This window comes from Leopardus geoffroyi, chromosome C1 (assembly GCF_018350155.1).
Source record: "Leopardus geoffroyi isolate Oge1 chromosome C1, O.geoffroyi_Oge1_pat1.0, whole genome shotgun sequence".
Lineage (NCBI taxonomy): Eukaryota > Metazoa > Chordata > Mammalia > Carnivora > Felidae > Leopardus > Leopardus geoffroyi.
In genome coordinates, this window is record NC_059328.1 from 79,545,422 (window position 1) to 79,558,450 (window position 13,029).

General features: G+C 50.6%; 1 protein-coding gene across 7 annotated transcripts in view; it reads right to left on the reverse strand.

Moving 5' to 3' along the window:
• Positions 1 to 13,029, reverse strand: part of BCAR3 (BCAR3 adaptor protein, NSP family member) — a 163,071-nt gene that overhangs the window by 15,947 nt on the left and 134,095 nt on the right. For 4 of the 7 annotated variants that reach the window (XM_045478335.1, XM_045478334.1, XM_045478333.1 and 1 more), the window contains 3 exons: positions 9,328 to 9,431; positions 7,577 to 8,229; positions 2,484 to 2,599 (listed from right to left, as the gene is read on the reverse strand). In XM_045478335.1, coding sequence (XP_045334291.1) covers positions 2,484 to 2,599; positions 7,577 to 8,229; positions 9,328 to 9,431 — 873 coding nt within the window. Of the gene's footprint in view, positions 1 to 2,483; positions 2,600 to 7,576; positions 8,230 to 9,327; positions 9,432 to 10,241; positions 10,545 to 13,029 lie in introns of those variants that run through there. The other 3 variants (XM_045478338.1, XM_045478337.1, XM_045478339.1) reach the window with 2 other exon arrangements.

Sequence of the window (13,029 nt, forward strand, 5' to 3'; positions counted from 1 at the left end):
TTTTTTTTTTAATGGTTTTTACTTATTTTTGAGAGAGAGAGAGAGAGACACATAGCGCAAGTGGGAGGGACAGAGAGAGAGAGACACACACACACACAGAATCCGAAGCAGGCTCCAGGCTCTGAGCTGTCAGCATGGAGCCCGCTACGGGGCTTACATTCACGTACCATGAGATCATGACCTGAGTCGATGTCGGACGCTCAACTGACCGAGCCCCCAGGCAGCCCCCTCAAGAGTTTTCTCATTTGTAAAGTGTTAAGGTTGAGCTGAGGATTTCAGATGTTTCTTTCAACTAACAGTAACTAATTTTCCATGTTGCCTTCAATTGATTCTTTCATTCACTGTTTTTTCCTATGTTTTAAATGGCCTTTAATAAAAGATAGGTTCTCTACATCTTTAAAACCCGGCATCATATTAATTAATTCTATCCATTCATTCAACCAACATGTGCCTAAAACCTCCTGCATATACCGCTGTAGGAAGAACAATTCAGCATGGCAGATCTGAGGCAAGAAGAGGCACTAAATGTTATACCAAGGACATCTCCACTCAGTAGGCCTGGAATGGGTGAGGTAGTAAATTAAAAATCAAAGGTGGTTTGTATTTGATTCTAAAACACAAGATGATGATGTCATTTAACCTTCTGAAATGGCTATAACCTTGGCCTTTATTTAGTAAACACACTGTAAGGAAGAAAACCGCTCCCCAGACTCTAGTAGGCAGATCCCCCAGGTCAGCCCTGGGCAGGAAGCAAGCCAGGCAGAGAGGCTCCAGGCAAGGAGCGATCAGGAGAAAGGGGAAACAGATGGAGACAGGAGTGGAATTCAGAAAAGAGCCTGGAGAAGCCCCCAGCCTGCTGACCTCAGAGCGCTCTGCTGGGCCCAGAGTGCACGTCCAGCATACCTAACAACACCGATAAAGTAAGGTCTGGAACCCTGGGATATTTCAGCTGAGATGCATCACATGGCAAACAGCTGTCTCCGTTGAAATGGTGACCACTGGCCCAGCAACAACAGAGGACAAGCTAGTGGAACTGAGAAGCAGGCCCCTGGGACACTAGGGAGGAGAGAAGATGCCTGGAGAGAGAGGCTAGAATCTAAGAAAGCCTGTAAGGAGAAGTAGGAAAATTCAGAAGTCAGGCCTGCCATTCTCCAAAGGCATTAAACAACAAGGATGCCTGAACAAAGCCAAGGGCCATTTCCTAACCTGCTGCCTCCCAGAAGCCTTTCGTTCAGCATTCTGGATGTCTCCTATCCATGGCTGTGAAGCCAAAGCAACAGTGGCAGGGGGGTCCTTTTATCAGCTCTCTAGCCAGGTAACCTTGAGAGCAGCTGTATGGATTCCCGAGGCTACCTGAAATGCAAGGTTTACTTTTCAGGAGCTGACATCCTAGGAATGAGATGTCCACCAGCCACATAGGGCTATTTACACTTTAAAAAGTAAATAGTAAAATACGATACTGTGTCTCCCAGTCACTACATTTCAGGCTCTCAATAGCCCCATGTGGTTAGTGGCTACTGTAATGAGATAAAAATATTTCAGCTGCCACAGAAAGATGTCATGGGGATTGTGGCCCTCGGGCCTTGCAGCCTCTGAAGCATCACTGGCCGCCCTCTTCTCATGGAAAGCTGGGGTCTCGGTTGTCCATCACAACCCATGTGTGTGTCATGACAACTAGGAAACTGGCTGGACAAACAGGATGCTTAAGATAACAAGACAGTCTTGCCCAAATCAGTGGTCTTTGCTTGTGTGTCAACAAGTCCAACTTCTGTGGTGTTACAGGAATGATACAGGAATCTGGTCTAGCACTTCCTCTCTCTTTTTTTCCTAATCCTTGCTAAATCAAAGGACTTTGCATGCTCTTTAAGCAGTTGTTCTACACTTGTGTTTAAGGTTTAAGTGCTTCTCTTTATAACATGCCTCGCTACCTTCTGTCTTTTTAATTTCTAAACATCCAGTGTTCACACGGGTGGGCTTTAAAGGACAGCCAGGGCCCGGGTATTTGGGGAACTTGTGAGAGAGGGGAGTGATGCTTCCGAGGTTGGGGGCCCCCAAGCGCCACCATCCCCTGCCCATCCCTCAAAGAAGAACTGTTCAGACTCTGTGCTTCCCAGCCTTTCCCACAAACTCCCACTTGGTCCTAAAGTGATCTTAAACTCAGAAGAGACAGAGGAGCCTCAGCTCAGTGAGGTGGCGAGATGTTGGAGTCAGCCTGACTGCCACCGCCCGGGGCTGGTGGCTGGGTGACTTCCGCTGGCAAGGGCCGATTATCTGTTCTGTCCTCCACTCCCTCCTGGGGAAAGGACAGGAACGCATTCTTTGTTCCCCCCCCCCCCCCCCGACTTCCTCTGCGCCTTCTCTTTGTGCTTCTCCAGGAATTCCCTGTCTCAGGCTTCCGGGAGAAGGGAGAGGCGCCGGGGCGGGTCAGTGGTGTGCCCCTCTCTGCTCTGATGGGCCGGAAATGCAAGGACGGCACTGCTCACCTTTCAATTATGTCCAGGCGCAGCTGGTGGCCATACGGCAAGGTAATGAGTTCCAGCCCTGAGCTCACACCCATGTTCTTCCTCATCTCTTCGGAGACTTCAAGTATCCTAGCGACCTGTCAAGAACACAAGTTGAAACGCACCACGGACACGAAGGCAGCGCGTGAAAAGAAACACACTGAACTGGGACAGGATGGATGCACTTGTTACATTTCTTTTTGAGCAGCAGCATCCCCAAATACAGTTTCCGGATGCGATTTGGAGGATTGTCATACACGACCGGAGTCTAAAACCTGGAGGAAAGCACCTAAATTGGTCTGCAGAATCCGCACATTTTGGTGTTTTTGCCCGGCCAGAGAATGGTATAGTTCTGCCAGCTTTTGTCTAACACAGGCTGGATCCCGCGGCCAACAGCAGCGCCGCCTGTGCACAGTGATGAGCCCCCGCAGTGACAAGGCTGACTGTGGCCAAGCACCCCGCTCCGCTGCTGCGGGCTCCACCGTTCATGTTCTCACTTAACAGCAGGGCTGGCTGCTATTACCCTTAATTACGCCTCTCCTGGGCTCAGTAAATGCACCATACGTCTGGAAACTATTAGAGGCATGTACAGCGATTTGAAACCTGAGGTCTGAAGCACACCCACTTTTCCCCAAGAGGCCTTCTTTGTGTGTCCCAGACAGCTCTCCCCATCTTAGTTCCAGCGTGCAATCACGGTTTACTGGCACCAGGTATTAGTCGGCCATTTATAGTTATTACATGCTGCCTCGAAATGTTACAACCGAGTCACTGCATGTCTAACACCAGGCTAATGACGCTTCCCTAATAGTGTGACTACCAGATACAGTGGGTCTAACCAACCCTGGACACACAGCGGCCACGTGGCAGCCACGGAACGATTCTTCTCCTCCATCTGCTGCAGTTGTCCTGGACCCTAACAATCTGAGGCAACTGAACAGGCCAGATGTCTTCATAATGGTCCACAAAAAACATCTGAAGTTTGGCTGATATTATTAACCCTGACCCTTCACTTCTGTGGTTGAGCAAAGCAACCACTGTCAGCCCTGAGGAAATGAACCTGTGGGAATTAGCTATCCAGTGGAGGACTGAGAAACAGGATGCAGAATTCCTACTATGCTCTCTGGGCCTCAGTTTCCCCTTCTCTAACACAGCTGCTAAGTTCACGTTTCTAAAGGACTTTGCAAAGGATCAAATGACTTTAAAACCTCAAAAAGCTATTTGAAAATACAAGCTGTGAGTCACCGGCATGTAGAAGAGGGAATTTTGGCTTGATCTCTGGAAAGGGATTTACACCTTGACAATGGCAAGGCAGCCCAGATGCATACCGCAGCCACTTAAGGTCACGTACACTTTGCTTGCTTGTTTAGACAGCTGCCCCATCAGAGGCTCCAAACCCAGCTTCTGGGTGGTGGGCATCCTCTAATTCACGCACACACTATGTAATGAGATTGAAAGGTTTATCATTGATTCAGTTTTGTTCTGGAAGCACTAGTAACCAGAGTGATCCCTGCTCTGAGAGAGAGAAGCCTCCAAGTCTGTTTTCTTTCAGTGTAAACACGCAATCCCCTGGTCCCTTTCCTGGGGGGTTGCCAGGATATGCCAAGGCCCGCTTGCCCCAAGGCTGACCTATGGGACAAAGGGATCCTGAGCTCACATGGCAGGGCTGGGATTAGGTCCCCTTGGGAAATGCCCAGAGCCGTGCAGCTCTTGGATACAGAGGAGGGATGGACACTGCTAGAACATTTACTATGCAATGGACCCGGCAAGCAACATTGGTGCTCCACCATGAGGCATTCCCACCTCCCTCTGCTCTTCTGACCTTAGCTGTCCTATCTGCAGGGCCTCCAAATTCTGCCTGCTCCTCATCCTTTCTTTGGGAGCTGCTGCAGTGACCCAGGGGGAATGCTGGCCCTTCCCAGCTGTCAAGGGACCTTCTAAATTCTAATGAGATCGCCTGGCTCTGCCCACCATTTCTGCTGCCCTCAGCACAGGACTCTGATCTGGACTATGCACTTAAGGGCCTGTCTCCCTCACTGAGCTGCAAAGTGCTTTAAAGGAGGCAATAACCTGGCACTGGCTCAGAAGTAGAGACTTAAAAACATCCAAGTAAAGACCTGCTAGTCCCTCCCCCCCTCCCCCACCCATCACCACCTTCACTGCCCACCCAGTGAATCCTCTGTAAACTGAACCCTTGACACCCGAATCTCCACACACGTATGTCGTTTCCCACCCAGAAGATGCTTTTCACATTCCTCAGCTGGCAAATTCCTATTCAGCCTTGAAAACTCATCTCAGACATCCCCTCCCCCGTTCCCCTAACTTTCCCCCATGTTCAAGACCCTGCCTCAGAGGCCCCACAGCTCCCATACCTTCCCCTGCAGAGCATTTCCCACCTGGGCTGTGGTCGGAATTCCTGCATCACTGTCCTTCCCCACATCCCCCGCCGTGGCCGGCCTGGCCCACAGTACATGCTCCATCAAGGCTGAATACCTAACGCTAATAGCAGCATTCTGGGCCAGGCATGGTGTGTGGAGGCTTTACATAAATTATTTCACTTAGTCCTCACAACCACCTGGGTAGGTGGTATTGTTCTCTTTCTCTTATAGGTGGAGAAAGTGGAGAACCCGAATTAGACTCAGGCAGTTCATCCCCAGAGGCCAACTGTAACACACTGGGCCCACTTCTAGATATCGCAACAAGTGGGTGAAGACAGGCTGCACTCTGGGTGCAGGCCAGGGCGGTGCCCATTCGCAGTGTGAGAGGGGCTCAGTGGACACCCAACCCACAGCCCCAGGAAGAGGCTGGACAGGCAGCCTTGAGACACTTAGGACCATCCATTGTCATGATGGTCTTTCTGGGGATCAGCCTGGGGTAGGAACCAGCACACGGGCCCCAAATGCTGCCCAGTGCCTGTTCTCAGCTTCCGAGTGGCCATTACATTTGGAGTGGGTAACAACAGCTCTCATTCTGTTTCCCTCAGAGATGCTGACTGTGCCTGCTTTGTTGGCAAAGCCCTGAAAGTCAGTGGTTCCAGTAGGAGAATAAGGAAATGGCAGTGGACTCAGGAGAGAGGGAGGAACACTATCAACAGTGCTGTCCTTGGAAAATGAAGGTGGGCACAGTGAAGCGGACTCCTGCTCTGGGTCTCTGCCTCACTACGCCAGGGGGCTCCATCCAGCCCTTGTTCTAAGGGTGCCTGAAGGTAGATGGGGAGGGGGGTGCCCAACCAGGAGGACAAAATGCAAAGAAAGAAACTGAACCGGAAAAAGGGCAGGCTTCATGTTCCTTCAGCTGAGAACACACTTAAGCTCTAGATTCATGGCTGCCGAGGTGGTAGGAATGTTCTAGACCCTCCTGCCAAAGGGCGGTCAGGCATCTCACCTCCTCCTAGACTTTCCTAGATCCTCCAAACCCTGTCTGAGGTCACAGGCAAGGATTCTTTCCCTCCTGGGAATTAGGCTGATCCATTTCTCCACAAGGAGCTTCCTCAGTGGAGAACTCAGGCAGGTGCGTACCAGACTCCTGGCCTGTTGGAGTACCAGGGCGGGGTCAAGTAACTAGAACAGGAATCTTAAATCCTCTTACTGCCCAAACGGGTTTAGCTCACTTTAAAGTGAGGTAAGGATTTAATATGACCTGTGAGCACTGCCCAAGGACACCCAGCCAACCACGTGAACAAACCCTTGTTCTTCAGCACTTTGCCTTTCCTGGATCTTTCCCCCAGGGCCCCTCATGCTCTCGCAATACACACACACACACACACACACACACACACACACACACACACACGGAGAGACCACCTCTCAGGCCTGGCTCAGTCCTACTTTCAGGAAGGGGTTTGTTTAGCCCAGAACAGCTAGTACCTCCTTAAATTCCTGTAGGCTGTTTTGGGAGGCGTCCTACCTGCCTTGTGAGCTCCATCAAGTGGGGACTCCCTAGGGGAGTGCTCAGAGTCCAGTTTCCTGTCATGATTCATGACCCAGGAAATGTATTTAGGAAAACTCAGCTCCTAAACAGACCCTGAACTTTGAAGCTAATTGCCTTCACTGAGCTACACACAAATAAGGGCTTTAAATCTCACCACAGCCTCACCTGTTGTTCCAAAGCATGGATTTGTCTCTATACTGGGAGATAAGCTGAGCCCACCCTGGCCTGAGACAACTGTTTTCTAGAAAGATCCCTCTGAAGGATAACTTTGCTGTGGGGTCACCTATGAACAAAAGTTGCCCATATCTAAAAGATATGCCTCCTATCAAAACTGATTATGTAAACACATATTCAGTTATCTGAAAATACAGTCATGATATATGTTCAATCAAAGACTCAGGGTTTAAAATAGTATATTTAGAAAAAAACTAAAATCCAATCAAATCATATGTTTAGGCCTATGCCATTTCTGTGGAAAACAAACACGCATGCCTCAAATTATGTACACATATCTGTTTGCAGAGTAAATGTTAACAGTGGTGATCATCAGGAAACTAGACTTTGTGTGATTTTAGTTTTTTTCTTTTAATCTGTATAGCTTTTCTAAATTGAGCAAATATTACTTGTGAAAAAGTCAAGGTAAAATTAAAAATGTTTATTCTAAAGCCCACTTTAGTAACAATAGAAGAAATATATACATTGTGTGTGTGTGTATACGTATACGTGTATACATATATAATGTATAATAAAATAAAAATAACCTAGGCTCTGCTACTCCAGAGAGTACATTTTCATCTGTAGTCCACTCTCCTTGAACTTGACTTTCCCAGTTCTGATGGAGCTGAGGCCAGGGGAGAATTCCAAAATCAACACCAGCTGGGAGAACTCTATAGCCAGTGGGGGAGGCATGGCCCGTGGCAGGAGCCTGCCATCCCTCTGCCCAAGGTGATTTTTATAAGCTTCCTGCCTGGGCAAAGGTCATCCCAAGCCTGTGCTTCCCACCCTTTAAATAAATCCCCACCCAGGTTATCTTCAGACTTTTTCTATGAGCAAGCACTTAAAAGGTAAGGTAGAGTGAGGCCCAACCTGATGTCCCCCTTCCAAATTTTCAGAAGCCAGAACAACACCCACCCTGTCTGGGCACTTACCACGCAGTCCATGCTCAGCATGTGCTGGGCGATGACCTTGGGGTCATTGTTGGTGAACAGTTCTTTTGCCCGCTTCAGCATTGCTGTTTCCAGGGGCTTGTTCTCGGGAGGAAGGAGCTTTGACTCGAAGTCATTGGGTCTGAATGAGGAGGCAGTCTCCAGTCGGGGCGGCACAAACTCTACCTCGTCCTCCTGCCCCTGGTCCTTCTGGGTGGCCGGTGCCTCCCAAGGCCCAGCCCCAACATCATCATCAAGGGTCAAGTAGTTGATGCCAGAGTTCCGGGGCCCTGGCGCCCCATTCTGCTTGGCCGTTAGCAGCTCCACGTAGCTGTCCTGGGCACAGAGGGGAGGCCTTGTTCCCCTGTCACAGCCTGCAGCAAAGCCTGGGTTCAGTTCACAGTAGTTGGCCTCAGAGTTGAGCCAGGTAGATGGAGACGGGGGAGCCTTGAGGACAGGTGCCTTGCAGGGCTTGGGGGGTGGTTTGGGGCACAGCTGGCTGTCTGAGCCCCTTAGAGCCTCCCCTGCCCTCGCGTCCGAGGAGACCCTCCGAACCACCGCCGGGCTCAGGGTGGGCTCACTGCCCGTCCTGAAAACGGGTGAGTTTGGGCAGGGGCTTGTGTCCACGCCTGGGGATTGAGGGGGCAACTTACAGCCTGTGAAAGGTAAGAGAGGGTCAGGAAAAGCTCAGCTGTACAGAGAACACAAAACAAAATTAGAGTGACAACTCCCCAGCCCTCAATGCATGCCTTCGGGTTTCGATTTTTTACTTCCCAAAGACAACTCAGTATGACTGTCCCGCTCCCAATCTAGGGCAATCTAAAGCATCTCAAGGGCCAGCGGGCCACACCCTGCTTCTGAGGGGATTCTACGAACAGCTGGGCTGCAGTGTCATTTTATGGTCAGAGAAGGTTAGTACAGTCAGAACAGGACAATACGTGGAGCTGGAGGGCAGTGAGTAATCTAGTCTCGCCCTCAGAAACAGAAGTCTTTAGTCACATAGCATAAGGGCCTGAGTCACTCTCACAGCCAGTGGGATCTAGCCAGCTTCAAGAGAGAGCTGAAGACACCCCAGGAAGGTAGGACAAGATGCTGAGATAACCCACATAGAAGTGGTTCACCAAGGGGCATTAGGAAAATCACCTTGTAGTCCCAAGGAAGGTCAGTTACGAAAATAGTGAAAAATAATCCATGGTCTACTAATATAGTTGCTTATGAGGTTTCCCCATATCCCACACCTCCTCTCTCCTCTGGCTGAGAAAGAACGGAGAGGAGAAGGGGTCTTGTCTGGATGGCTGCTCCTCCAGGAACCCCAGCACTGACCCAGCCCCAGAGATCCTGTCTCTGCCCAGGGAGGGCACTGAGACAGCAAGCTCATTTGTCATGAAGGCTATCAGTTAGCGGATGGGCGTGGGTCAGAAAACTTGGGTTCAAATGCTGGCTTAACCACTTGCCAGACGGATAACTCTGGATAAGTTACTTAACCTCTATGCCTCAGTTTCCTTGGCAACTAAAAGAGGATAAGCATTCCTGCCTTGAAGGGTTGTTATGAGGCTTAAGAGCTAGCACACACGAAGTGTCCAGCTCGCTGATCCGCATCTGGATATAGTTCTACAAATCCCTTACCCTCCAGCCTAGAGGCACAGAGCCTTGTGTTGTCCCCAAATCAGGTGACTGGATGGAGCAGGGAAACAGCCTGAAGGAGATCAGGCTAACACTGTCACCCTCCTCCCAGAAAATTCCCAAAGACCTACCAATTGGCAGGTAACTTTCCGACTGGTGGGCTTTGAGGGATAAGGCTCTTCTGTCCTGCATGTGATCCAGGCAGGCTGGCTGGCTACCGCTCTTCTCCTTATTTCTGAAGCAAAAGATCAGTGGAACAGAGACGTGTCATTAAATCATAAAACTTTCAGGCAGCGTCATGGAAAGTTTTTAAGAGAAATGACTGCTTAGAAGGCGAATGGTACAGCACATCCTAACAGTAAAGGAATGTCTGTTGGAGGGGAAATGACTGCCGGGGGCGGTTAACACAGGATTGTGCCCTGGGCTCCATCCCCACGTCCTCAGGGCCAATCCGGTTAGTTCCCGGGCTGCTGCCTCGGAGCCCTTCCATCTGGTGGAGCAGAGCAGGGTCAAGATTTCACGATAGTCTCAGGAAAAACTGATGAACTGGAATGTGTACTTTTAACAGAGCTTAAAATTACTTACAGACCCAGGAGGAGTGACTTGTTCAACTAAAATGCATTTTCCACCATCCCTCGTGGCGTCGGGAAGGGAGCCGTGGGGCTGTCTGCATGTCAGCACAGATCCCCATGTCCCCCAGATAACCCACCGGATCACCCTGGGGTACTGTCACTCTCATCCTGGAAGGACCAGGGCCCCGCAGCCGACCTTATGCTGACTTGGGGAAGGGCCGAGCCTGCGCACCAAGCTGGTGCTGGGAGGCACCAAGCACAGCCACGCGGGGAAAAGGCGACTGTCACTTTCCACACAATTTGCTAGCACTCCTCTGCTCCCTTGCCTAGTCAGACTGGGAATTTCTCTAGCACCAAAAAAGCAGAATCTCTCCTTTGCTAGGAGAGACTGCACTGCACCAGCCAAGTTGTAATGAACTTTCATCGGCCCTCCCACAAGCTTATGTTACAGAAATCGCAATGTTCTTTCCTACCTTTGCAAGCACCAAAGGAAAAAGCAAACAAACCAAAAACCCCCCAAACTCCCAGCAACAGAGAAATTCCAGCAACCCCTCAGAGATAAAGCTGGTCAGAGGGCAAATTCCAAAAGGCAGTGGCTTCAGCCGGGCGGTATTTATGCAGTGATCTTCAGAGCAGCCAGACTCCACTGGCCCAGAACGCCCACCTGGGACGCTCCCAACCTGGCTGAGCTTGCACACTGCCAGCCAGCCAACCAGCGGGCCTGACGTCAGGGAAGGTGCGGTGCGGGCGGGCAAGGGAGGGTAAGGGAGGGCCCCGTGCAGGGTGCTTCCTTATTGAACCCACCCCACCCCCACCCGTGGACGCTTCTGCTGCAAGAAGTGACAGGGTTTAGGGAGCTGTGCTTTCAATGGGCAATTGGAAAAGTGGCTCTGGGGGCGCCTGAAAAGTGGCTTGGTTAGGCGTCCTATTCTTGATATCCACTCAGGTCTTGATCTCCGCCCAGTGTTGGACTCTGTGCGGAGTGTGGAGCCTGTTTGGGATTCTCTCTCTTCCTCTCTCTCTCTCCCCCAAATAAACAAACTTAAAAACAAGGAAGAAAGACAGAAAAGTGGCTCTGTTAGACCTGCCTCATTGACTAAGAGACCTTCTCAGTCTTTCTTTCATTTATCTTAAGAAATAAATTTGTATTTTGGGGCGCCTGGGTGGCTCAGTTGGTTGGGCCTCTCAGTCTTGATTTTGGCTCAGGTCACAATCCCAGGGTTGTGGGATCCAGCCCCAGGCTCCGAGCTTGAGTGTGGAGCCTGCTTGAGATTCTCTTGCGCCCTCTGCCCCTCTCCCATGCTTGCTCTCTCTCAGGAAAAAAAAAAAAGTAATAATAATAATAAATTTAAACTAATTAATTAATTAATATTTTAAATCCAGTCACTGAGGGTAGACCAGGAGGCAGGCCTTCTTCCCCAGCACCACATTGGGCAGGGGTTCCGTGCCTTGCCAAAAACTCCCTGGCTCTGTTCATGACATTAACTCTCTGTTTGTTAGTTGAGCAGGCAACCCTCACAATCACAAAAGAAACAGAGCAAAAGGTGCCCCTTTAATATTTTAAGGGATCTCAAGTCTATTCTTATTACTAAGAAGAATTCTATGTCACTTCTTGCCTCCCTCCCTGCAGAGTCCCACATTCCACTGCCCTCCAGAAAATCATATTTATTATGATTACTAACACCTACGTGGCACTTATTTTTCTTTAATGTTTATTTTTGAGAGAGTGTGAGCAGGGACGGGCCGGGGGGCGGGGGGACAGAGGATCTGAAGCAGGCTCCGCGCTGGCAGCATGGAGCCCAATGTGGGGCTCACAAACCGTGAGATCGTGACCTGAGCTGACCTGACACTCAACCAACCGAGCCACCCAGGCACCAGGCACCCCCTAGGTAGCAGTCTCTATGTATCGGCATCATTCTAAGTACTTTGCAAGTCTTAAATCATTTAACCCTCACAAGCCCCATCATTCCAGGTAGGGAAAGTGAGGCCCGGAGAAGTTACATAGCTTGATCAGTGGCGGACCGGCATTTGTGCCCAGGCAGGCAGGGTCCACAGCCAGACACTGACTAACATCTACCAGAGCTTCCTAGGAGCACACGACCTGGTATGTATTACTCAGTTCTGAGCTTGGCTTCTGAATTTCTGCAGTCTGCAAATTACAGTTTATGACATTTCCTCCTGTCCAGAAAGAAAACCAATGAGTGGAATAAAACATGTGGGTTTCAGTGTGTAAGTTTAGATGCCAGGCAGCTGGAGAAGGGAAGCTGGGTAACCAAGCGGCTGCGGCTAGACTTCACCCTACCGGGCCTGCCTTTTCCCTGCTCTCCTTCTCTGGAGCAGTCAGACAGCAGGCACGAGCACCCAGCTCCACGAGAAACAGGTCCTCTGTCAGCACGTGCCACTGGCATTGGAGGGTAGGGGGCCCCAGCTGGGCATCCAGTTCTCTGGACTCTTCTCTCTCCCTGTGCCCAGGTTCGGGCCACAGCCCCCAGACTCTCGATGTCTCCAGCTCTCTCAGGTCTTTTCTCATCCACCTTCAGACTGAGCTCTCCCCCCAAACCCCCAAAATGTTGTTGGACACTTGGCACTCAACAAGCCTATGGTCGTATCTCAGATGCGGCAACTGGTTTTTCCTCCGCGGTCCACCCCTTCTCTGGGCCCTCCTGTGGTCTCCAACTTGCCATTCTCCAACACACATACCAGAGTCCCAGGAAGCCGAGGTCCGAGGCTCTCCCTCTACTTCCCCTGCACAACCTGACCCTCCATGGCTCACTAACTGGTCTTCCTGCTCCAAACTCTCTCCTGCCTCTCTGGCACATCGCTGCCCTTTTCTATTCTCGGGACACCCTGTTCACCATGTCGAGTCTTTGAGGCTCCCTCAAACCTCTTAGCCTTGTTCTAAGGCCTCTGTGATTGGGCTGTGGTCACCTCCCTGAGCCGGCCCCTACCAGCCCCTTACACGGCCCTTTGCTTGAGCCCCACCGATCTGCCTACCCCAAGGAACTCTTGTCCTTTCCTATCACTACACGCCTGCTCCTGCTGAGCCCCCACCTGGACCGCCCTCCCCTTCACAGCGTCTATCCGAACTTTCCCTAGCCTTCAGACCAGCCAGAATCCTCCTTCCTTCCCAAATCTCTCCTGGCCAACCCTCCCCCTCTTCCTCAGCAACTGCCTCATTTAATTTTGGCTCCAAGTCAGTTGGGAACTAATCACGCACTGCCCCATGACAGCTTTTCCAATTACACTTGGCATTCTTAGTAA